The 22,743-nt window shown below is 47.7% G+C and overlaps 1 protein-coding gene across 1 annotated transcript in view; it reads right to left on the bottom strand.

Annotated features, from left to right (window-relative positions):
* Window positions 1-630: 630 nt before the first annotated feature.
* Window positions 631-22,743, bottom strand: part of SYCP2L (synaptonemal complex protein 2 like) — a 141,766-nt gene continuing 119,653 nt past the window's right edge. The window contains exons 27-33 of the mRNA XM_058285113.1: window positions 18,790-18,885; window positions 14,795-14,901; window positions 13,170-13,261; window positions 10,597-10,696; window positions 10,437-10,495; window positions 6,355-6,409; window positions 631-1,062 (exon numbers count right to left, since the gene is read on the bottom strand). Coding sequence (XP_058141096.1) covers window positions 6,385-6,409; window positions 10,437-10,495; window positions 10,597-10,696; window positions 13,170-13,261; window positions 14,795-14,901; window positions 18,790-18,885 — 479 coding nt within the window. The 3' untranslated portion in view covers window positions 631-1,062; window positions 6,355-6,384. The remainder of the gene's footprint in view (window positions 1,063-6,354; window positions 6,410-10,436; window positions 10,496-10,596; window positions 10,697-13,169; window positions 13,262-14,794; window positions 14,902-18,789; window positions 18,886-22,743) is intronic.

Below are 22,743 nucleotides of genomic sequence, written 5' to 3'. Positions count from 1 at the left end.
CTCCGACTTACTAGGGCTTGTCCAGAGGGCAAACTGTTGGGGATTGAATCCTATACCCACAAAAGGTATGTTCAGGTTCCAACCCCTGGTCCTATGCGTGGGAGCCCACTGGTAAATAGGACTATTGAAGATGCTAGTAGATAAAATGTGCCCAAACTGAACAAGGGTGGGCCTTCATCCAACATGGCTGAAGTAAGCAATACGGACATGAAAAGAGAAGCTATGGGGAACTATGAGAAGTTGGAAGTCAACAGAACCTGGAAGAGAAAAGAGAAGATGCTGCCATGTCCAATGCCATGTGACAGAAAAGCCAAGGAATCCCAAAGTTCGTTGGCAGCCAGAAGATTCTGACCGCAGAAAGAAGCTAGCCTTCTAGTCTCTGAAACCATGAGCCGATGAATACCTGTCATTAAGTCGACCCATTGTATGGTATTTGTTTTAGCAGCTGGCAAACTAGAACAGTTGCATTTTTCTAAAATAAATTCACACTAAAATGTATATTTAAGCACTAAACACTAAAGGCACTCAAACTACCTGGGAGCATTTAGTAATTATCCTACACAGAATATTTCTCCTCTGCTAAAGATGATGGTTTTGTTAAAGTGCTAGGGAAACATGAATGTATGTAGATCAAAGGAGACCTCCTAATAACTTTATTTTCAAAATGCAATACCACTTTCATAAGAGCTATTTTCATCATTTGCAAATTAAATTTCTCTCCCAAGGAGATATATTGATCTTACTTACACAAACGCGCTTAAGATTTTATTTTTCAAATAAAAATCAATTTTACCTTTAAAATCATTTCAAAAAGTGTTATCAAAGTTGCAATTCTGAACTCCCTTTTTTCCTAACCAAATTTTAATACAAACAGTTAATTTTGTGAACAAATGGACAATAACCCAACTGCAAACTACTAACATATTATATTCCAACTCAACAATTCTCAGGGATTCCGTTTGCCGTAGAACAAAATGTATAAGCAAAGAGCGGGGTAGAAAGCCTTTTGTGGTCCAAGCCAATGGCAGCTCTGTCTTAATCGTCTTCTGCAGGAGGTTCAGACTAGTTGAAAAGGAAAGGAGAACAGCAGTTAGTCAAGCCTGAGCTTCTGCCTCTCTGAGTCCCTCAGGACACAGTGAGCCAACATGATCTTCACTCTTTTTCATAGGCAGTGAATGCCACTGACTCGAACATGTAGAGAAGTTGTATTGAACATGGATGTTGGGTGCTAAGGTCAGTGCACCAGGTGGCAAATGACTGGAGTCAAAATTACCCTCAAGGGAAGCGAACTTGGCCCAGTGATTAGGGCGTCCGTCTGCCACAGGGAGGTCCGCGGTTCAAACCCTGGGCCTCCTTGACCTGTGTGGAGCTGGCCCATGCGCAGTGCTGATGGCGCGCAAGGAGTGCCGTGTCACATAAGGGTGACCCCACGTAGGGGAGCCCCACGCGCAGGGAGTGCACCCTGTAAGGAGAGCCGCCCAGTGCAAAAGAAAGTACAGCCTGCCCAGGAATGGCGCCACACACACGGAGAGCTGACACAACAAGATGATGCAACAAAAAGAAACACAGATTCCCGTGCTGCTGACAACAACAGAAGTGGACAAAGAAGACACAGCAAATAGACACAGAGAACAGACAACTCGAGTTACCCTCAAAAATCCCTTAAACTTGGGCCACTCTGAAGGCGTACATGCCATCTTTGTGCAGTCCAACCCAGTGTCAGGTGAAGTGGGTATCTGGGCTTCAGGGCTTAGGTTGTATGAAAAATACTGCAGGGACAGATGCTGGACACTATACATCCTGCCCATAACCCACTGAATGGACTGGGGGAGAGTGTAAATTACCATGTAAACTAGAATCCATGCAGTGTAGCAGTGCTCCAAAACATATTCATCAAGTGCAATGAATGTACCACAATGATGAAAGAAGTTATTGATGTGGGAGGAGTGGGGGTTGTGGGGAGTGGGTACATGGGAACCTCTTATATTTTTTAATGTAACATTTTGTGTGATCTCTGCATCTTTTAAAAAAGAGAAAAAAAAATGGGTTGGCATTCATTCCAATTAGATGCTAATAAAGCTTGAGTTAGGCAGGAGCTGATGTCAACTGAGAGAACAGGTTTTCATTCTCCATCCCACACTCACTTAGACACACATTTAGAAGAATGGCAGAGAGAATCACCCATGTGGTTTAAGTTTTGATCCTTTTTTTTCTATGTCAGCAAATGCAATTTAATTCAGGCATGACAAACACTGCTAGTTACCTCCCCAATGTCTATGCTACCTGCCTTGATTACTACCAGACCTCTCCTCTCGTTTGGAACAGTAATGTGCTCAGGGAACTTCTCACCTCCCAGATTCCCTTGCAGCTAAGGTGGGCCATATGACTCAATTCTGGCCCAGGTAATGGAGATAAAATCTATGGGTTTGGGCTTCCATATAAAACTGTTTCCCTGATTTTAAAAAATGGATAGACACTTCTGGCACAAATCTTTTGCCTTCACCCATCCTCTTACTCCTGCCTGTGTGCAGAAGAGGTGTCTAGAAGGAGAGTGGCTGTTTTGTGGCTACAAAAGCAAAGCCATGAGAAGTATCGTAGAGCAGGAAATGAAAAGACCTTGGGTCCCTAATGATAACCTAGAGCTGCTATTCCACCCTGCACCACCTCCTTCTGGGCTGCTGCTTTCAGGGGAAAGTAATTGATTTGGCTGCTGTTGTCGAGTTTCTGTTATGTGTGACCAAATGTAACACATACATTTAATTCACATTGGATACAACTCTTCAGTGGTGCTGGAAAGTACCCCAATATCCTTCCCCTTGCACTGGGGATTAAATCATGTCCCCCACAAAAGCTGTGTTCAAATCCTAAGCCCTGGTCCTGTGGGTGTGAATCCATTTATAGATAGGACCTTTGAGGATGTTGTTAGCTAAGATGAAGCTGACCTGAGCAAGGGTGGGCCTTAATCCATTATGAGTAGAGTCTTTGTAAGGAGACAACTGAGCAGGAGGAGGAAAATTCAGAGGTGGACACAGAAAGAGATGCAATTGTATTTGTGCTAAAGCATCTAGTAATTTAAACGAAAGACATGTATTTTGTTTTATTTTACTTAATACATGAAGGAGGTGATTTTTTTTTTTAGAACAGTTCAGGGACCCAGCAATTCCACTTCTGGCAAATTTTCCTAGATATGAAATTGGACACGTGCAAAGATAGGTACAATGATATGCATTACAAATTTGCTTTAATAGTGAGAAATTGGAAACTACTAAGTGCCTGGCTGGTTTTTGTTTAAATAGCTTGATAGATCCACGTGATATACATGTAGGCATTAAAAAGAATGACTTAGGTAATATCAAATTGACATGGGAAGACATTTAACAGAGTAAAAAAATAAATGTTGCACAGCAGCATATATAACATGACCCCTTTTGTTAACAGGTTACATGTGTACGTATGTGCTTATGCAACAAACATTTGGGTCTTTTAGTTTCCAGGCACTATTTCAGGAGCTGGGTGTACACCAACACCTATGAGATTCCTGACCTCATGGAGTGTGTGTTAGAGTAGGAAAGATCGACAGGACACAGGTAAGAATCCATGCTAGTAATAAGGTGCCCAGAAGCAGAAAAGTGTGAGGAGAGAGACTCCTGGTGTGGCTAGGAGAAGTCAAGTAAGACCTCTTGAAGGAAGTGGCACTTGAGCTAAAACCTGCAGGTAAGCTGGAGTCAGCTGTGGGCTCGTGCTTAAGGAAGAGCATTTACGAGGGAATGTTCTGAGACCATAAGGAGCTTGTATTCTCCTTGCTCCCCACTGTAACACACAACTCATTGCTCCCTCTCCAGTAGAAACTTCCCTGTTGACATTGGCTTCACACAGCCAACCTCCTGACCCTTTGATTCACTGTCACAAAGGACCCATCATCATCTTGGGGGACCTCTGTTCTCCAACTCCTCACCTCCAACAGCCCTGTCTTTGATTCTGCCACACCTCCTGTCTGAAATCGTGACTCTCTACCCATCACTTTCTGCCTTCCAGGTCCTTGCTCTCCTTTCTCCACTGGCACAACCTTTGCCCCCACTAAGATTGCCAGTCCACTGACCCCATCACTTTATAACTGGTCCATCAAAAGAATCAGCTTCAATTCCTCTCTTCCCATCTGCTTCTACGGTGCATCAACTCCTGAGTGAACAATCTCAATTCCTTGTGCTTTCCCTCCTGATTCTGGCAAAGCCACAACCCTAGATGAATCCTACTATCTTCTTTATGTCTACATTTAAGTGGAACTTTGCCAGAAAAAAAAAATCACACAGTGAGCTGATCAATTTCACTTCAATTTAATATTAAAAATCTCAAAAAGGCACTCAAAGCTGACCAGAAATTACTAGGCTCCACAATATGCTATATAGGAGGTAAGTAAAGAAATTCTTAATTTGTTCATGGTTAAGTGCAGTGCTATGGCAGACTTTTAGACATGCCTTATTTCCTATCGTCCACAGTTTAAGGGTTTTTTTGTTCTTGTTGTTGATTGGTGGGATTTAATCATGAATGGGTGTTAATTTTTATCAATTACTTTTTCTGCATCTACTTGGATGCGTTTGTGGTTAGTCAATTGATGGAGTAAATTAAATTAATAGTTTTTTATGTTAAACCATCCTTGCATTCATGAGATAGACCTACTTCTAATTATTTTTTTCCCTTCTTCATTACACACATGCAAATAGGTAATACTGCTCAATTAGGCTTGATAAAACTTTATTTAGCATTTTTATATTTACATTAATTTATGAGACTGATCTATTTTTCTCTTCTCTTGTCCTTTTCTGTTTTTTAAAGATTTATTTTTTATCTGTTTCTCTCCCCTCCCCGCCCTCCCCCCCCCCCATTGTCTGCTGTCTGTGTCCATTCGCTGTGTGTTCTTTTGTGTCTGCTTATATTCTTGTCAGTGGCAACGGGAATCTGTGTCTCTTTTCATTGTGTCATCTTGCTGCGTCAGCTCTCCATGTGTGCTGCACCTCTAATGGGCAGGCTGCACTTTTTTTTTTTTTTTGGCATGGGGCGTACTCCTTGCACGTGGGGATCCCCTATGCGGGGGATACCCCTGCGTGGCAGGGCACTCCTTGCGCGCATCAGCACTGCATGTGGGCCAGCTCCACACGGGTCAGGGAGGCCCTGGGTTTGAACCATGGACCTCCCATATGGTAGGCGGATGCTCTGTCAGTTGAGTAAAATCCACCTCCCTGTCCTTGTCTGGTTTTGGCAGCAAGTGTATTGAAGCTTTATAAAATACACTGGGGAGATTTATTTTTTATTTTTTTCCTTGGAATCATTTCTATAAGGATTATTCCCTATAAATATGATAAAGCTTATGTAAATGTCGGGATTTCATGTTTTTTAACTAAGGATCTGTTTTAACTACCAATTTAATTTCTCTTCTTAAGTAACTTTTGGAAATGAATGTTCTGCTAAGAAGTTATACCTTTTTAAGTTTTCAAATCTATTGACATCTAGCTGTTTATAGTATATTCCTGTTTTTAAAAATCTCTATGTATCTGTTATTTCTACATTTTAGTCCTAATTTCAATTGTGCCTTCCCTTTTTCCTTTCTCAGTCTCGATCCTCGACATAACGGTTAGAATTTTTTTAAAAAATATAAATCAAATTATACTCCCCTCACCCCAATGCCTTTGCCCAAAACCCATTAATATCTTCCCTTACCCTTGGTGTAAAATTCAAAATCCTCTGCATGCTAATGAAGCTGTACAAGATCTGGTTTCTACTGAGCTCTTAACCTTACACTTACTGTGATCCAGGAACCTTCTCTAGTCCCCAAAGATGTCACGTTCTTCCCCGCCCAACCCTGTTGCTTTACAACGTTGCCAAGTTTAGCTCCTCCTCACCCTTCAGACCTCATCGTAAATGTCACTTCCTCAGGGAGACTTCGATGACCATCTATCTTAGCTGACACTTCACATCACTGCTCTCTGCCAAAGCACCTTGTTAGGATCCCTTGGACCCCTCAGTAAATTTGCTATTATTCATTTACTTGTCTTTTTTTCTGGCTTTCTTCAAGAAACTTATTTTTACTAGAGGAAGGAACAAGTGAATTGAGTTAACCACTTTATCTCAATGCCTTGCATAGTCCTTGATGCCGAACACACACACAATTACAGATATTTCCTGACAAATGTCTGACCCAAGCCCAAAAGGATTATTTCTAGGATGAGAAAGATGGTGAAAGGGGAGGGAGCTTGGCTGCAGAAATGTGTTAAGCAAAAGCTGTCAGGATATCTTTTAGGGCTTGTGTTCTCCCTCCCCAGTTCACATCAACTGAGCAAATTAAGATTTAGTACCTACCTCATGATTCACAAATAACTTTGGCTTCCCTCATGAAGGCTGATTTGGATTAAGCCTGGAAGAAATTGGTCCATCTCTTCTTATAGTCACATCGGGTAATTTAAAAACAAAACATACATATACATACATACACATATTTCAACGTTAGCTCACAGAGCATCTCATTTCTTGATGTTAGCTGAGGCAGGTCAGTGCAAACCAGGACATGAACATAAGAGATGAATTATTTCACTTGATTCTATTTTCCACATTGCCTGTCAACACAACTGGCCCACAACGTGCCAAGTCACCGTTCAAAGCACTGACACTAAACCCCTATTTCCTTGTGGCACTGTGCTAGGGGCTAAAATAATCCAGGCAACAGCCTTCTAATTTCCCTAGAAAAGTATTTAAATCCATCCCTTATGTGGAAACCTGGAGAAGGGACAGTCAGCAATGTGTGACCTTGATCAAGGTAGTCTGCCTCTCGAAGTCTCCCAGGACTGCTGCATAAAAGGCAGTAAACCCAGAACAGGGCAGGTGGCCAGCACGCAGGACAAGCTAAGAACATCACCAGTCCCCCAAGGTGAGTGTGCTTAGGTGTGTATGGAACAAAGAGGGCAAACGAGAATCCTGAGAGATACATACTTAGAAGAGAAAGTTGAGTGGCTGTGTAGCAGTTTGATGTTATTGAAGAATTCCAAAAAGAAATATTGGATTATGTTTGTAAACGGATCTTTTCCTCTGGGCATATTAGAATATATCAGATTCATAGGTTTACTTGATTAAGTAATTATTGTAAACCTCTTGTGCCAATAGGGCACTGAGTCCCCACCATTTGCTGGGTGGGGACTCACAGATAAAAAAGGCATGGCAAAGGACAGAGCTGAGGGTTCTTTATGCTAGAGTTTTGATGTTGGAGTTTGATGCTAGACTGGAGCCCTGAGGAGAGAGAGAGAACTCTTCACCTGATAGTCTACGGCTAACCTTATGGAGAAAAGAGAGGGGCTGAGCCAAGAGGGATCCAGGAAGCCTGAACCCTCACAGACGTCGGCAGCCATCTTGCTCCAACACGTGAAAATAGACTTTGGTGAGGGAAGTAACTTATGCTTTATGGCCTGGTAGCTGTAGGCTCCTACCCCAATTAAATACCGTTTATAAAAACCAACCGATTTCTGGTATTTTGCATCAGCCCCACTTTGGCTGACTAATACAGGCTGCTATTTAAAATCTTCTGAATTCACATAGGGCTCTCTTACCAAGGGAAGGGAATGTAAAAAGTAATGAATACCCTACAATGTGCATCTGCGTGAACTGCAAAGATAAGTGCCTAAAACATTTAGTAAAAACAAGTGAACGCTCCAGGTTTCAGAAGACTGGGGATACAATTTCTCTAGTAAATAATACTGTATTGCTTTTTATCAGCAGTCCTCAGAGTGTGGTCTGCGAATCCTAGGAAACTGAAGGTTCCAAAGGTTCTATGAGGTCAGAAGTATTTTGATAATACTACTAAGACATTATTTGCTTTTCAGTCTTAGTTTCTCATGAATATACAGTAGAATTTTCCAAAGGCTGCATGATGTGTGATACCACAACAGACTGAACTCAGCAGCAGAGATGAGAACCCAGCTGTCTACTTGCTGACCCAGACGGTAGGTTTGCTACACCATAAAACATTTCTTGTTTTGAAAATATCTTTTATCTACATCAAGATGTAAAGGCTTTATTGCTATTACTACTCTAAATAAATATTTTTAAAATCACAGTCTCAATATTTTTTTTTTTAGGTATCAGGAACCAGGGATTGAACCCAGGACCTCGTATGTGGGAAGCCACGAGCCACGTCAGTTTCCCTGAACTGATTTTTTCATTTAGTTTGCTTGTTGTTTGTTTTTGTTTTTTCAGGAGGGACCAGAAACCAAACCTGGGACCTCCCATGGGGGGGGGGGGCCAGGTACTCGACCACTTGAGCCACATCTGCTCCTTAGCCTTAATTTTTAATATGGAAAATTTCATAGGTATAACTCAGATAAGCAAAAGCTCTTTGAGGGACCCTCAAAAATTTTTAAGTATGTAAAGGAGTCCTGATTTCAACACATTTGAGAATCATGCACAACAAATCATGGGAATTCAGTGAAAACATTTTAAAGGGGTCTCACGTTTAATTATGCACAAAGGTATGTGGAGGGAGATGTGTGTGGAAAATTCTGAAAAATTATGGTTCATACTAGCATTATTATTAATTGTGTTAACTGGATGGATAAATTTTTAAAAAAAAAATTTTTTTAAAACCTCTCCTATTGCTTTTAAATATATAGAGGGACCAGAATAATATCCTTCCTTCCAAAAACAATTTGACTTAGATTCTGTGATAGAAACTTAGATTCTGTGATATCTGCCCTCAACTGGCAGAAAATGCTTTAGCCATTACAAATTTAATAAGGATTCCTTTGGATTGTTAAGACAGAAAGACAGCACTGTAATTTCTCCCAGAGAAGCAGAGGAATGAAGAGCTCCACTCCCTTCCCCCACTTCATGGCCTCCAGAGGATGGGATAATATTCCAAATGGATAGAAGCAGGAGCCTCGAAAGTATCCTAATTACAGTGAAAGGAATGTGTAGTAGGATAAACACATGTGTTGTTTTTGCATATATAAAATACATGTCAGAAGGATTGCCCTTATGCACACCTGAGCAGAGTCTCAGGGACAGATAAAGTAGATACAACCCCAGGTATTGGTTCTTCTGAGGACTAAAGAGACCCACAGGTTCTATGGTCATGGCAGATGGGGTTCACTGCCATGTCAGCTGGCCCTTCTTTGGAGCTGGTGTTTCTGCGTGATGGAGCTGGACTCAGATGGGATCTCTTTTCACAAGCCTTTCATGCTACTTTACTGGAATTGTAGTTGGTGCTGGGGCTTAAGACATATCTGGGAGATTTGAATCTCTGGACTGACAATATGATTGCCAGGCCCTGACCTCAACAGACTTCAGCTCCTACACTCTGATTTATTGGACTTACTCCACTCAGCCAACATGGAGTTGAAGAATGTCAACCACCACACCACGGAGCCTAGAGTGCCTACAACTGAAAGCAGGAGAATTGCATCCAATAGCCATGTGGAATCTAAACCCCCTCTTGACATAGATGTGGAATGGACACAACCAAGCCAAGGTCCACAGGAAGGAGGAATACAGTAAGGATCAGAGTGGACTTAATGATATTCTATTCATGAACTATTGTGGTTAATAATCGAGAAAATGTGGCATTGATGTGGAAAAAGTGGCCATGGTGGCTGCTGGGTGCGGGGAAGGGGAGGAAGAGAAGAGATGTGGAGGCATTCTCGGGACTTGGAGTTGTCCTGGGTGGTGCCCCAGGGACAATTGCCGGATGTTGTATGTCCTCCCATGGCCCACTGGATGGAACGTGGGAAAGTGTGGGCTATGGTGTGGAACACAGGGCATGGGGTGCAGCGATGCCCGGAGATGTACTCACCAGACACAACGGATGTGACATGATGATGGGGGAGAGTGTTATTGGGGGAGGAGTGGTGGGGTGGGGGCGGTGGGGGCAAATGGGGACCTCATATTTTTTTAATGTAATATCTTTTAAAAAAATGAATAAATTGAGAATTTGGAAAAATAAATAAATTTGATTCAAATCCAAAAAAATAAAAATAAAATACAAATAAAAAATAAGTCACTTAATATATTTTTATATATAAAATACATAATAGTCAAGAACACAATTATATATATAACTGAAAATCAATTGTTGTCACAAACCTATTTTTCTCAATATCTAATTGAATATCTATATTTTAATGTTTTCAAACTTGTACTTAAAAAATAAAACTATTTAGACCAAGACATGGAAATTTGGGTGATTGTGCTTCCGCTTTCCAAAGTTTACATTTCTAAATTGGCATCACAAGCCACTTGCTATCCTCAGGAAGTGACATCAAAGTGACTGGTTTGAAAAAACTGCAGCTAGTCTGCCACTTGTGTGAAGTTTCACTGACATCCACTACCCATAACCTTGCTAAAGCATCACCTCAAACTTCAACTCAGGTTCTTCTAGAAAGAATACTTTTAAGAAGTACCTCAGCATTTGCAAATCACAGAATGATTCCAAATCAGTAGACTGTTTCCTCCAAAATTCCTAAAATTTGATTTAAAAAAAAAAAAAAAAAGCAGTTAGTAGTTCATCTGTTCTGGACCAGACCCTCTGAAGTCACAGAGACTTCCACAAACAGAACTTACCAGAACATCCTGTTCAAGGTGTTTCAGAGCCTGAATATCCCTCTCAAGATTTCTCAGCTCTTGAACAACAAAATCATGAAACTCTTCTAGCTTATTCAGCCTGATAAGCATAAGAGCAACGAATTTCAATGGGGCTGACAAAAGGACAATTACATCTCACAAAAAGACACGCTTAATTATACCTGAGTGTAATAAGGATATTTCATGTTCTTCTCTAGACATTTCTTACTTAAGGACACATAAATTGAATGACATTTATTCAAAGAAGAAACTGCTAATAAATATAGACTGAATAGATATTTCTCCAAAGAACAAATGGACAATAAGCATATGAAATGACGTTTGGCATCATTAGCTATTGGGGAAATGCATATAAAAATCACCATGCGCTACCACTTTACACCCAGTAGTCCCAAAAGATAGGTAATAACAAGTGTTGGCAAGGCTGTGGAAAAATTAAAACCCTCGTACATTGCTTACGGGAATGTAAAATGGTGCAGCTACTTTGGACTGAAGCCAAGTTAGCCTGCGAACCAACAAGTCCTCTCCTAGGCATGTACTCAAGAGAAATGAAAACATACGTCTGCACTAAAACTTACAGAGAAACATTCTTAACTGCATTACCCATAATAGTCAAAAGGTAGAAGCAACCTGAATGTCCATCAACTGATGATTGGATAAATAAAATGTGGTATATCCATACAGCGAAATGTTCTTCAGCAATAAACACAAATGTAGTACTGATACATACTACAACATGGATCACCCTTGAAAATGTCCTAAGTAGAAGAAGCCAGTCCCAAAGGACATGTTGCCTGATTCCACTTACATGAAGTGCCCAATACAGGCAAATCTATAGAATCACAAAATAAATTAGTGGTTGCCTAGACCTGGGGAAGATTGGGAGATTGAGGGTTGACAGCTAATGTTCCTTTTGGGAGTTATCAAAATGTTCTAAAATTGACTGAATAACTGTGAAAATATTAAAAGCCATTGAACTGTACACCTTAAATGGGTGAACTGTATAATATGTGAATTATATATCAATAAAGCTACTATTAAAAAAAGACTGTATAAAGGAGTGGAGGTGGCTCAAGCAGTTGGGTGCCCGCCTCCCACACGGGAGGTCCCAGGTTCGGTTCCCAGTGCCTCCTAAAGAAGATGAGCTGACATGAGGAGGATGCAGTGAGGAGACATAACAAGCAGGAAGTAGATGTGGCTCAAGTGATTGGGCACCCCTCTCCCACATGGGAGGTCCCAGGTTCAGTTCTTGGTGCCTCCTAAAAGAAGATGAGCAGACACAGAGAGCACACAGCAAGCATGAACAACGAGAGGAGGGGGGAAGAGAAATAAATAAATCTTTAAAAAAAGGAATGTATAGGTGTCACCCATCTCTTCCTCCCTTCCTGCCAATCCATCCTTATCCCCACCAGGATCACTGGTCATACGTTCACTTAGCCTTCAACCAAAGCTGACAGTTAAAAAATATTCTTAGAAGACAAAGGGTGTAAGCAAAGGACAGGCAACTGCAGGGAAGGGGAGACTAAGGGTACCTGGGCCAGCCAGGGCCCCCCAGGGCTCCCCACCTTTCTCTTGCCTTAATCCAACCCTGAAAGCTGTGGTCTGGAATTGGCTAACACATTCTTTTGCCATCTCTACATTCCCCCCCCCCCCGAATTTCCAACAGTTGCTCTTATGTGTCTAACTGCCCCATATATTGCCTATTTTTGGCTTCCTTGTTGTCCGTCTCCTCCTTCAGGCTGAAAGCTCCCCAAAGGCGTGGAGCTATGAAGCTCACGCTCCTTGCTCTCCAGACCTAGCACGCAGCACTGCTCAGAGCGCATTTGCTGAATTAATGTGTGCCCCCCAAAAGGCAACAGAGATTCCCCAATCCAACGTCCTTCATGGGTCTGAGACTCAAGGGTCATTGCAGGTTAAGAAGCATTTGAGAAATTATTGTAAAAATGCTATTCAAACAATGTATTCCACCCTAATCAACTTTCTATTCCAGCAAAGCAACAACTGGGAAGCCCCTTCTCCCCCTCCAACATTTACAAGCCACTCTCTCCAACAAGGGGCAATCTCTGTATTCGCCTCCCCCTTTTCTTCAATTCTTTTGCCCAAAAGCCCCCTCTAGAATGACTTCCCTTGGAATCCCTCTGGGTAACTCTCACCACTTACAGAGACCCACGCTTCCACTCCAAATCCCCATCCTTCACATCTCTCTGAAATCCTGGTACCTCTGTACTTCGTTCCACAGGGCCATAGGGTGTGGGTGTGGGCGTGGGCGTTATTTCACATCAATACAGCTGCATTTCAGTCTCTGTTCTCACCATTGGGTTATAAAGTTCAAGAACAGTGTTTTAGGATCGCACAAGGTAGACTTCAAAGAGTCTTAGGGGGGTTATTAGTTCAATCTCCTTTCAGAGAGGAAGACGGGCTCAACGATGTGTCCAGCTTCACATCTGCAGCAGGCTTTAAATCGTCCTGGCCCCTGAGTAGGGGGTCAGTAGACACATTGTGTTTGCGAGTGATCTCATTTACGTGAATTTGCTTTTAAATGCACTACTTACCTGCGTTGATCTATCTGGTTTAAAAGATGGATTAGGCAATCCGGTGCTTTCTTTGCATTCTTTGAATAAAGTTCGCTCTTTCTGTTCCTAAACTAAACCGTAACAAAACAACAAAATGAGCACATGTGGGTTAAACACAACTACAGAAGATGAGTGCCTGCTTTGCATTAAAAAGATACCACCGGGGGGGGGGGGGGGGGGCAGAGGCAGCTCAAGCAGTTGAGCCCCTGCCTCCCACATGGGAGGTCCCAGGTTCAGTTCCCTGTGCCTCCTAAAAAAAAAAAAAAAAAAAACAAGCAAACAAATGAAAAAACCAACTAGGGAGCCAATGTGGCTCAGTGGTTGAGTACTGGCTTTACACACGTGCGGTCCTGAGTTCAATCCCCAGCCCCAGGACTGAAAAAAACAACAACAAAAGATACTGCCAGTACTAACAATATTCAGAGCAAGCATTATTGCTAATAAGCTGTGACAAGGCAGCACTCTACGCTCCTTCCCCGTATCACCAGGGGTTTGGTACCAATAAAGAGCAATAAGCTAGAATAGGAAAACTTGCATTGAATATGACCAAATTCCCATTATAAATTGGTTTATGCTGGTATTACAGAAAATAAGATCAGACCTTGAGATCTTTCACCTTTGTCAAATGACTGTTGGTTGGCAAGACCCCTTTTCTCAAAAGTTCTAATAGGGAAGCGGATGTGGCTCAAGCTGTTGGGCTCCCGTCTACCATGTGGGAGGTCCAGGGTTCCATGCCCAGGGCCTCTGGTGAGGGCGAGCTGGCCCACGCGGAGTGCCAGCCCACGTGGGAGTGTGGCCCCATGCAGGAGTGCGGCCCCGTGCAGGAGCGCCCGCCGATGCGGAGAGCTGGTGCAGCAAGATGACGCAACAAGAGACACAGAGGAGAGAAAGTAAGAAGACGTAGCAGAACAGGGAGCTGAGGTGGCGCAAGAGAGTGATCGCCTCTCTCCCACTCCGACAGGTCCCAGGATCGGTTCCCAGAGCCGCCTAATGAGAAGACAAGCAGACACAGAAGATGACGCAGCAAAGGGACACAGAGAGCAGACAGTGGGGGGCATGAGGGAGGGGGAGAGAAATAAATAAAATCTTTAAAGAAAAAAAAGCACTAATAACTCACTAGGGATTTATAAAGAACGGGACCAAAACAGAGAGGCCTGAAAACGGGCCTGGGGCACATCCTGCTGACAAGGAGCCGGGCGTCCTGGGTGCTCGGCGTCTCACAGCTTGCCTCCTCTCTGGAGCCAGCCACCCACAGGGGACCCCCATGTTGCATTCCTGCCGCTCCTGTCCCCACGGCCCCGCTCTCCTCCCACGTCAACTGTTGTGGCCAAATCGTTGCTTCCTGGAGGGGGCTGTCTGAGAACGCCACCCACGCACCCAAACCGCGAGCCCGACGTCCACGTGGGCGCCCTGGGTCCCACTGAAGCAACTGCGCAGGGACGAGCCGTCTCACGCACCCAAACACCAAGCCACCGAGGCGCGACGTCAGCGCCACAGCTCAGGCCGGCACACGGCCCCCGAGACGCGGCAGCGCCCGCACTGCCAGGGCTAGAAGGCAGCGGCGGGCAGCACGCGCCGGCCGCGCCGTCCCGGCGGACCCCTACCTGGCACTTCTCCCTCAGCGCGTCGGTGAAGTCCTCGAAGGCTGAGACGAGGCCAGAGCCGCTCAAGCCCGCCGGCTCGGCTGCGGGCGACGGCGGGGACGAGCCCTCTGCGCAAAAACAGAGCAGCAAGTGAGCCTCGCAGAGGGCTCAGACCCTGCAGCGCTGTCCACCGGGTGCCCGGGGCCGGCAGGTCAGTCCTGAGGCACCAGCACAGACCCCAGGTGCCCACCTGCCACGCCGTGGCCGCGACCGCACGAGGCCAGCTGGGGCCAGAGACCAGACCTGGGGTGTGTGTGTGATGTGCGTGTGCGTGCGCGGGGATGGGGTGGGGGCATGGAGGGGGTGGGTGTGTGCAGGGATGGGGTGGGGGCGTGGAGGGGGTGGGGTGGGGGCGTGGAGGGGGTGGGTGTGTGCAGGGATGGGGTGGGGGCGTGGAGGGGGTGGGTGTGTGCAGGGATGGGGTGGGGGCGTGGAGGGGATGGGGTGGGGGGCGTGGAGGGGGGTGGGTGTGTGCAGGGATGGGGTGGGGGGCATGGAGGGGACGGGTGTGTGCAGGGATGGGGTGGGGGCATGGAGGGGACGGGTGTGTGCAGGGATGGGGTGGGGGGCGTGGAGGGGACGGGTGTGTGCAGGGATGAGGTGGGGGGCGTGTGCAGGGATGGGGTGGGGGCGTGTAGGGGATGGGGTGGGGCGCTAGGGGGTGGGGTGGGGCGTGGAGGGGACGGGTGTATGCAGGGATGAGGTGAGGGGCATGGAGGGGACGGGTGTGTGCAGGGATGAGGTGGGGGGCGTGGAGGGGATGGGTGTGTGCAGGGATGGGGTGGGGGGCGTGGAGGGGGTGGGTGTGTGCAGGGATGGGGTGGGGGCATGGAGGGGACGGGTGTGTGCAGGGATGAGGTGGGGGGCATGGAGGGGACGGGTGTGTGCAGGGATGAGGTGGGGGGCGTGGAGGGGACGGGTGTGTGCAGGGATGGGGTGGGGGCATGGAGGGGACGGGTGTGTGCAGGGATGGGGTGGGGGGCGTGTGCAGGGATGGGGTGGGGCGCTAGGGGGTGGGGTGGGGCGTGGAGGGGATGGGTGTATGCAGGGATGAGGTGAGGGGCATGGAGGGGACGGGTGTGTGCAGGGATGAGGTGGGGGGCATGGAGGGGACGGGTGTGTGCAGGGATGAGGTGGGGGGCGTGGAGGGGATGGGGTGGGGGCGTGGAGGGGATGGGGTGGGGCGTGGAGGGGATGGGGTGGGGGGCGTGTGCAGGGATGGGGTGGGGCGCTAGGGGGTGGGGTGGGGCGTGGAGGGGATGGGGTGGGGGCGTGCAGGGATGGGGTGGGGGCATGGAGGGGACGGGTGTGTGCAGGGATGAGGTGGGGGGCGTGGAGGGGATGGGGTGGGGGCGTGGAGGGGATGGGGTGGGGCGTGGAGGGGATGGGGTGGGGGGCGTGTGCAGGGATGGGGTGGGGGCGTATAGGGGATGGGGTGGGGCGTGTAGGGGATGGGTGGGGGCGTGCAGGGATGGGGTGGGGCGTGTAGGGGATGGGTGGGGGCGTGCAGGGATGGGGTGGGGGCGTGGAGGGGATGGGGTGGGGCGTGGAGGGGATGGGGTGGGGGGCGTGTGCAGGGATGGGGTGGGGGCGTATAGGGGATGGGGTGGGGCGTGTAGGGGATGGGTGGGGGCGTGCAGGGATGGGGTGGGGCGTGTAGGGGATGGGTGGGGGCGTGCAGGGATGGGGTGGGGGCATGGAGGGGATGGGGTGGGGCGTGGAGGGGATGGGGTGGGGCGTGGAGGGGATGGGTGGGGGCGTGTAGGGGATGGGGTGGGGCGTGTAGGGGATGGGGTGGGGGCGTGTAGGGGATGGGGTGGGGGCATGGAGGGGATGGGGTGGGGCGTGGAGGGGATGGGGTGGGGCGTGGAGGGGATGGGTGGGGGCGTGCAGGGATGGGGTGGGGGCGTGGAGGGGATGGGGTGGGGGCGTGTAGGGATGGGGTGGGGGCATGGAGGGGATGGGGTGGGGCGTGCAGGGATGGGGTGGGGCGTGGAGGGGATGGGGTGGGGGCGTGGAGGGGATGGGGTGGGGCGTGGAGGGGATGGGGTGGGGGCGTGGAGGGGATGGGGTGGGGCGTGGAGGGGATGGGGTGGGGCGTGTAGGGGATGGGTGGGGGCGTGCAGGGATGGGGTGGGGCGTGGAGGGGATGGGGTGGGGGCGTGGAGGGGATGGGGTGGGGCGTGGAGGGGATGGGGTGGGGCGTGGAGGGGATGGGGTGGGGGCGTGTAGGGGATGGGTGGGGGCGTGCAGGGATGGGGTGGGGGCGTGTAGGGGATGGGGTGGGGGCATGGAGGGGATGGGGTGGGGGCGTGGAGGGGATGGGGTGGGGGCGTGTAGGGGATGGGGTGGGGGCATGGAGGGGATGGGGTGGGGCGTGGAGGGGATGGGGTGGGGCGTGTAGGGGATGGGTGGGGGCGTGCAGGGATGGGGTGGGGCGTGGAGGGGATGGGGTGGGGGCGTGGAGGGGATGGGGTGAGGGCGTGGAGGGGATGGGGTGGGGGCGTGTAGGGGATGGGGTGGGGGCATGGAGGGGATGGGGTGGGGCGTGGAGGGATGGGTGGGGGCGTGCAGGGATGGGGTGGGGCGTGGAGGGGATGGGGTGGGGCGTGGAGGGGATGGGGTGGGGCGTGTAGGGGATGGGTGGGGGCGTGCAGGGATGGGGTGGGGCGTGGAGGGGATGGGGTGGGGGCGTGGAGGGGATGGGGTGGGGGCGTGGAGGGGATGGGGTGGGGGCATGGAGGGGATGGGGTGGGGCGTGGAGGGGATGGGGTGGGGCGTGTAGGGGATGGGTGGGGGCGTGCAGGGATGGGGTGGGGCGTGGAGGGGATGGGTGGGGGCGTGGAGGGGATGGGGTGGGGCGTGTAGGGGATGGGGTGGGGGCATGGAGGGGATGGGTGGGGGCGTGGAGGGGATGGGGTGGGGCGTGTAGGGGATGGGTGGGGGCGTGCAGGGATGGGGTGGGGCGTGGAGGGGATGGGGTGGGGGCGTGGAGGGGATGGGGTGGGGCGTGGAGGGGATGGGGTGGGGCGTGTAGGGGATGGGTGGGGGCGTGCAGGGATGGGGTGGGGGCGTATAGGGGATGGGGTGGGGCGTGTAGGGGATGGGGTGGGGCGTGTGTGCAGGGATGGGGCGATCCATGACACTCCTTGCCAAGCCGTGCTTTCTGGCAAGTGCTGGTCTCACCCAACCCTTCTCTGGCCTCCGCAGCATTTTGAACCACAGAGGCTGGCACTGTGTCTAAGGAGCGGGCTGGGGCTGGAAGAGGTTTTCAGGAGGACGTAACAGGTAAGGCGTATCTCATGGTGGCCATGCTGGCGTTTCACCAAGGGTAACAGCCCGTGGGTGCCAGGCACTGGATTAAGAGATTTACGTGTTCCCTCACTGAATCCTTACAACAATCACACAGAGTCGGCACTGCTAGTGCTCATTTAATAGAGGTTTCCATAACTTGCACAAGATCACGCCTGCACTCTTGGATTTGAACCCAGGCTGTTAACAGCCACTGCCCAGCAGAATCCCCCTGGCTTCCAAAATTGCCCTTTGGGGGCTCTTTGTTTTAAAATTCAGTGGTGCCATTCATTCAGAAGGCTAGCCCCATGTATGTGAATATTTCAGGACGTTCTCCTTCACGGGTAAAGACGGTATATTTCCAACACAGAAATGCAGTTAATAACAATCAGTTAAACCAGAGATCTGCAACTTCAAAAACCCTCCGGCTCTGAAGACGGCAATAAAGAAGAGTTAAGAGGCAGAAATCAAACTGCTAGGAGGAGATGGTACTTGCTCTCATCTCTGACCTTGCCACAATGTTCTTGTCCCTGAAAGAATGGAGTGTGTGGGTTTTAGGGACCCGGGGCTGTCCCGTGACTCTCCTGTCACTCGTGTGGGAGCAGCCAGGGCTCACGCCTTTGTTAAACTCCCAGTGGCAGTGCTGGGTGGAAGCACAGGGTTACCTGCCAAGTCTCTTCCTTCTGGCACCGAGGAAAGGAATCCAGGAGCCTCCTCCTCCTCCGATTTTGACTGCTTCGATTTAGGAAAACTCTCACCTGCTACGTCAAAGGCAAGCACAGCGCATGAGCACACCAAACATTGCCCCGCTCTCAGCCCAAACTGGCCTCGTCCTCTTTTCAGGGTTAATAGGTAACCTTGATGAACAGCACGGGACACTCCTTCACTGGCTGAGACCCATCGTTTATCAGCCGGCACTTGGCCAAAATATTAATGCACTAAGTTGACTGATGAGAGGGGGCACGCGGGAACCAGCACGCCTTTGATGAGCTCAGCAGGGTTTGGGAACACTCTGCTCGGCAAGGTACCCACTGACTCAGATGAAGAAGAGTAACCATGGGCATCAAACCCTTCCCAGGGCCCGGGGCTAAATGGCCCGGCAACATTGTTTCCACACCCATGGGCCCTTTGCATCTCATCAAATCATACCAAGGAGTGTGCCACCTGCTGGTGGTCCCCAATCCTCATGCCATGGCCCTGGAGCGTCATCCCTGCCCGCAATCCTGTGCTGCAGCATATATGAGGTCACCGTGGCTCCACACCAGCTAAGGTGACTTAGCTTCAGCTGATGAGGTTTACATACAGAGCCCCGTTTCCATCTTGCATATTTCTAAATATTTCTCTGCTGATGCTCACTTTCACCCCAAACGTGCCCTCTCCCCAGCCAGGCCCTCCCAATCTTATCAAGGGCATCATCTTTCGCAGGTTCTGCTTCTGGAATGAGTCCATCCTACTCTCCCCTTCCCCGTGCGGGGATGCCACCGGAGGCCATTTCCCTGGGTGAGCCATCCGGTCCCAGAATGTCAACTGTCACCTCTCAAATCTCTCTCCTGCCTCCAGGGCCCTTAAGCAGCAAGTTTGTTTCCCAACTGCCGACATCTCCTTCGCAAAACCTGCTCTATTTTATTTCTCCTCGTCAAACCATTTTCTTCCCCACCATACCCATACTTTGCTAGGAAGTCATCTAGCTCCCCCCCCCCCCTTCATAGATCCAACCTGTCACAACTTTTAACTCTGAAAGTTCTGGAATCCAATTCCATTGATTCACTCCATCAATTGAATGTCACTCTCTGCAAGGAGCTGTGCAACGCGATGGGCAGATAGGGCAGAAGCAAAGAGACAACCCACCCCCCCCAACTGCCCTGGTCTCCTTGTTCTTCCTCCGATACCCCAGGACGTTTGGACATGCTGCTCCTGCTGTTGAGAATACTTCCTTCGCCATATTTGCACTAGGATTTTCTCGGGCCATCCAACCTGAAATTTCATTTAGCCCTCGAACTTTTTAAACCCTCTCCCCAGATTAATATTTTTCCTTAGATTTTATCACAAAATAATCTACTACATATTTTACTTTTCTTGTATATAATCTATCTCCATCCCACTACTAGAACATACTCTCTAATGAGGGCAGGCATTCTTTTACATTTTTTTCAGTTAGAGCAATTTTAGGTTTACAAAAACACCATGCAGCATGGACAGAGTCCCCATATACTCCCCTTTCACACACATGGTTCTCTCTATTACTAAGATCTTACCTCGTGTGGTAGCTTTGTTACAACTGATGAAATAACATTATGGTAATTAGGCTGCTAACTTTGGCCCAGCGTTTATGTTAGGGTTCACACTATGTCATACAGTTCTATGGGTTGTGTGTGTGTGTGGTAACTTACAAAGGAAAGTTTTAGGCTTATATAACACTGTTCAAATTTACAATTCAGTGGCATTAACTACATTAAAAAAGTTGTGCCTCCATCACCATCACCCATGGCCAAAACATTGCAATTATCCCAAACAGAAACCCTGTACCAATTAAATATTAATTCTCCATTCCATACCCCTACCCTGGCCCCTGGCGAACTGCATGCTAGTTTCCGACTTTATGAACTGGCAGATTCTACTTATGCAAATTCAGAAAGTCTGGGCTGAGGGTGCACAGCTTGCCCCTAGTTCTGCGGCTCACTCTGGTTTCTGGGGAACTGCTTGATATTTGTGTACATGCCAACCACCTGGACCCCACCTTGGGTCTATGTCGCCTTGGGGACACATGCCTAAATGTGCGTGGAACTCTGAGTAGCTGTGCTGGATGGTTCTGTGGTAGAGGGCAGGCATTTTGTCAGTTTTGTTCATTACAGTATTCCTGGAGCCCAGAGAAGTGCTTGGTTCTTAGTAGATGCTCAATAAATATTTGTTGAATGAATAAATGCTGCAGAATCCCCAAACTCATCCAAATAAGACACTGATCTGATAGCCCCAAAGTAAAACAGATAAGAATTTATTGTCTTATACCAGCGGTGAAGGAAGAAATGGAGAACACCATAACCTTTAGAGACCCATATATAACACATACATATATATATAAATTAATGAATTTAGAATTTTAAGATTTGCTAAAACTACCATTTAGGAGGAAATTGGTCATTTATTAATTTTTAGAAATAGCACCAGTAAGAAATAACCATCATAAACTTCAGTAAAAGGGAAAAATATATGTTAAAAGAATGCAAAACCAAGAATTATCAGTGTTATAGTAGCACATGCTCTGTGAGATAATATATGTCTTTAACAAATGAGTAACCTAGGCTTAAATGTCAACTTAGATTATATTTTACGTTCTTTAAAAAAGGAAATAGAAAAGCAATATACATATTACATACCAGTTGAGAGAGAAATTATGACCCAAAAATAGAAAGGACCAAGCTAGAAATACCAGATATATAAATAAATTATATGTGAATGATGAACGACTTGGGGCATGCTAGTTGGTTTGCCATAATAGGATTGAAATAAGCTGAAAAGTTCTGTAATTAAAAAATGAAAAGCATGAGAAATGAGAGGTACCTTACAGGAACCATTGCCTCTTTCTTCTCATTGCACTTAGATTTAGGGTGTGTTCATTTGTTTAAAAAGTTTTGATGGATATTTTCTAGACGGTTGCAGTTTCAAGCTGAAATTGTTTTGAAAATCAAGGAAAGAATCCGGCTACAGCCTAGTTCTTCTCTTCTAGCTCACAAAGCAAACAGCACCCAGGCTTGAGTTTCACGTGGTATCTGTTACACTCAGTCAGGTCCCAAAGAAACCACTTAAAAAGAATTCTGGCTAATCCCAATTAGAAATTGATAAACAAACACAACATTTTTTCCCCCTTGTGGCCATTTCTGCTCCTTCTGGGGCTTTCCCCTACTCTCTTAGTGATGGATTTGTAGCAAAAGCCTAAAGCGTCACCTTTTTTGCTTGTTTTGTTTTTTGAGATACCAGAGCTGAGGATTGAACCTGGCATCACAAGTGGGAGCCAGTGCTCAACCACTGAGCCACATCGGCTCCCCTGCATTGGGTTTTTCCCTCGTTTGTTTGTTGTTTGTCTTTGCTTTTAGGAGGCACCAGGAACTGATCTGGGACCTCCAATGTGGGAAGCAGTTTCTCAAATGCTTGAGCCACATCGGCTGTCCTTAACCTTGATTTTTCATTTCTCATGTTCATGCCCCATCTAGTGGTGAAGCAGGAATCTGCTGGTGTAAACACTAGCCACCTCCAAACAGAGGCGTTTCCAGAACACTGCGTAATAACCTGGGCACCCTTTGGATAAGGTGTTTGGAATTTGTGAACCTCTCAACAAGGGGTCTTCCAGATGAACAGCTTCAGGGACATGGAAGTAGCTTTGGCATATGGGAAACCCTTCTTTGAATTTTACCGGAACCAAAAGTGTGGTTCTCCATAAAGAACAGTCTCCTCTAGAGTAAAACTGTGCTGTGATGGGAAACCTGCAAGTCCCAAGTGATGTCGTTGGCTCATTATGACTTCCATGCTAACCACGTGCCTCTTTTCAGTAGCATTTTCCAAATTCTCATAAGAGCATTAAAACTACAAACATTGCAGAAAGGACCACACACATAACAGACACA

The sequence above is a fragment of the Dasypus novemcinctus genome, chromosome 22 (genome assembly GCF_030445035.2).
Source record: "Dasypus novemcinctus isolate mDasNov1 chromosome 22, mDasNov1.1.hap2, whole genome shotgun sequence".
NCBI lineage: Eukaryota > Metazoa > Chordata > Mammalia > Cingulata > Dasypodidae > Dasypus > Dasypus novemcinctus.
Note: the sequence above shows the minus strand (reverse complement) of the source record. Positions and strands in the feature narration are given on the sequence as shown.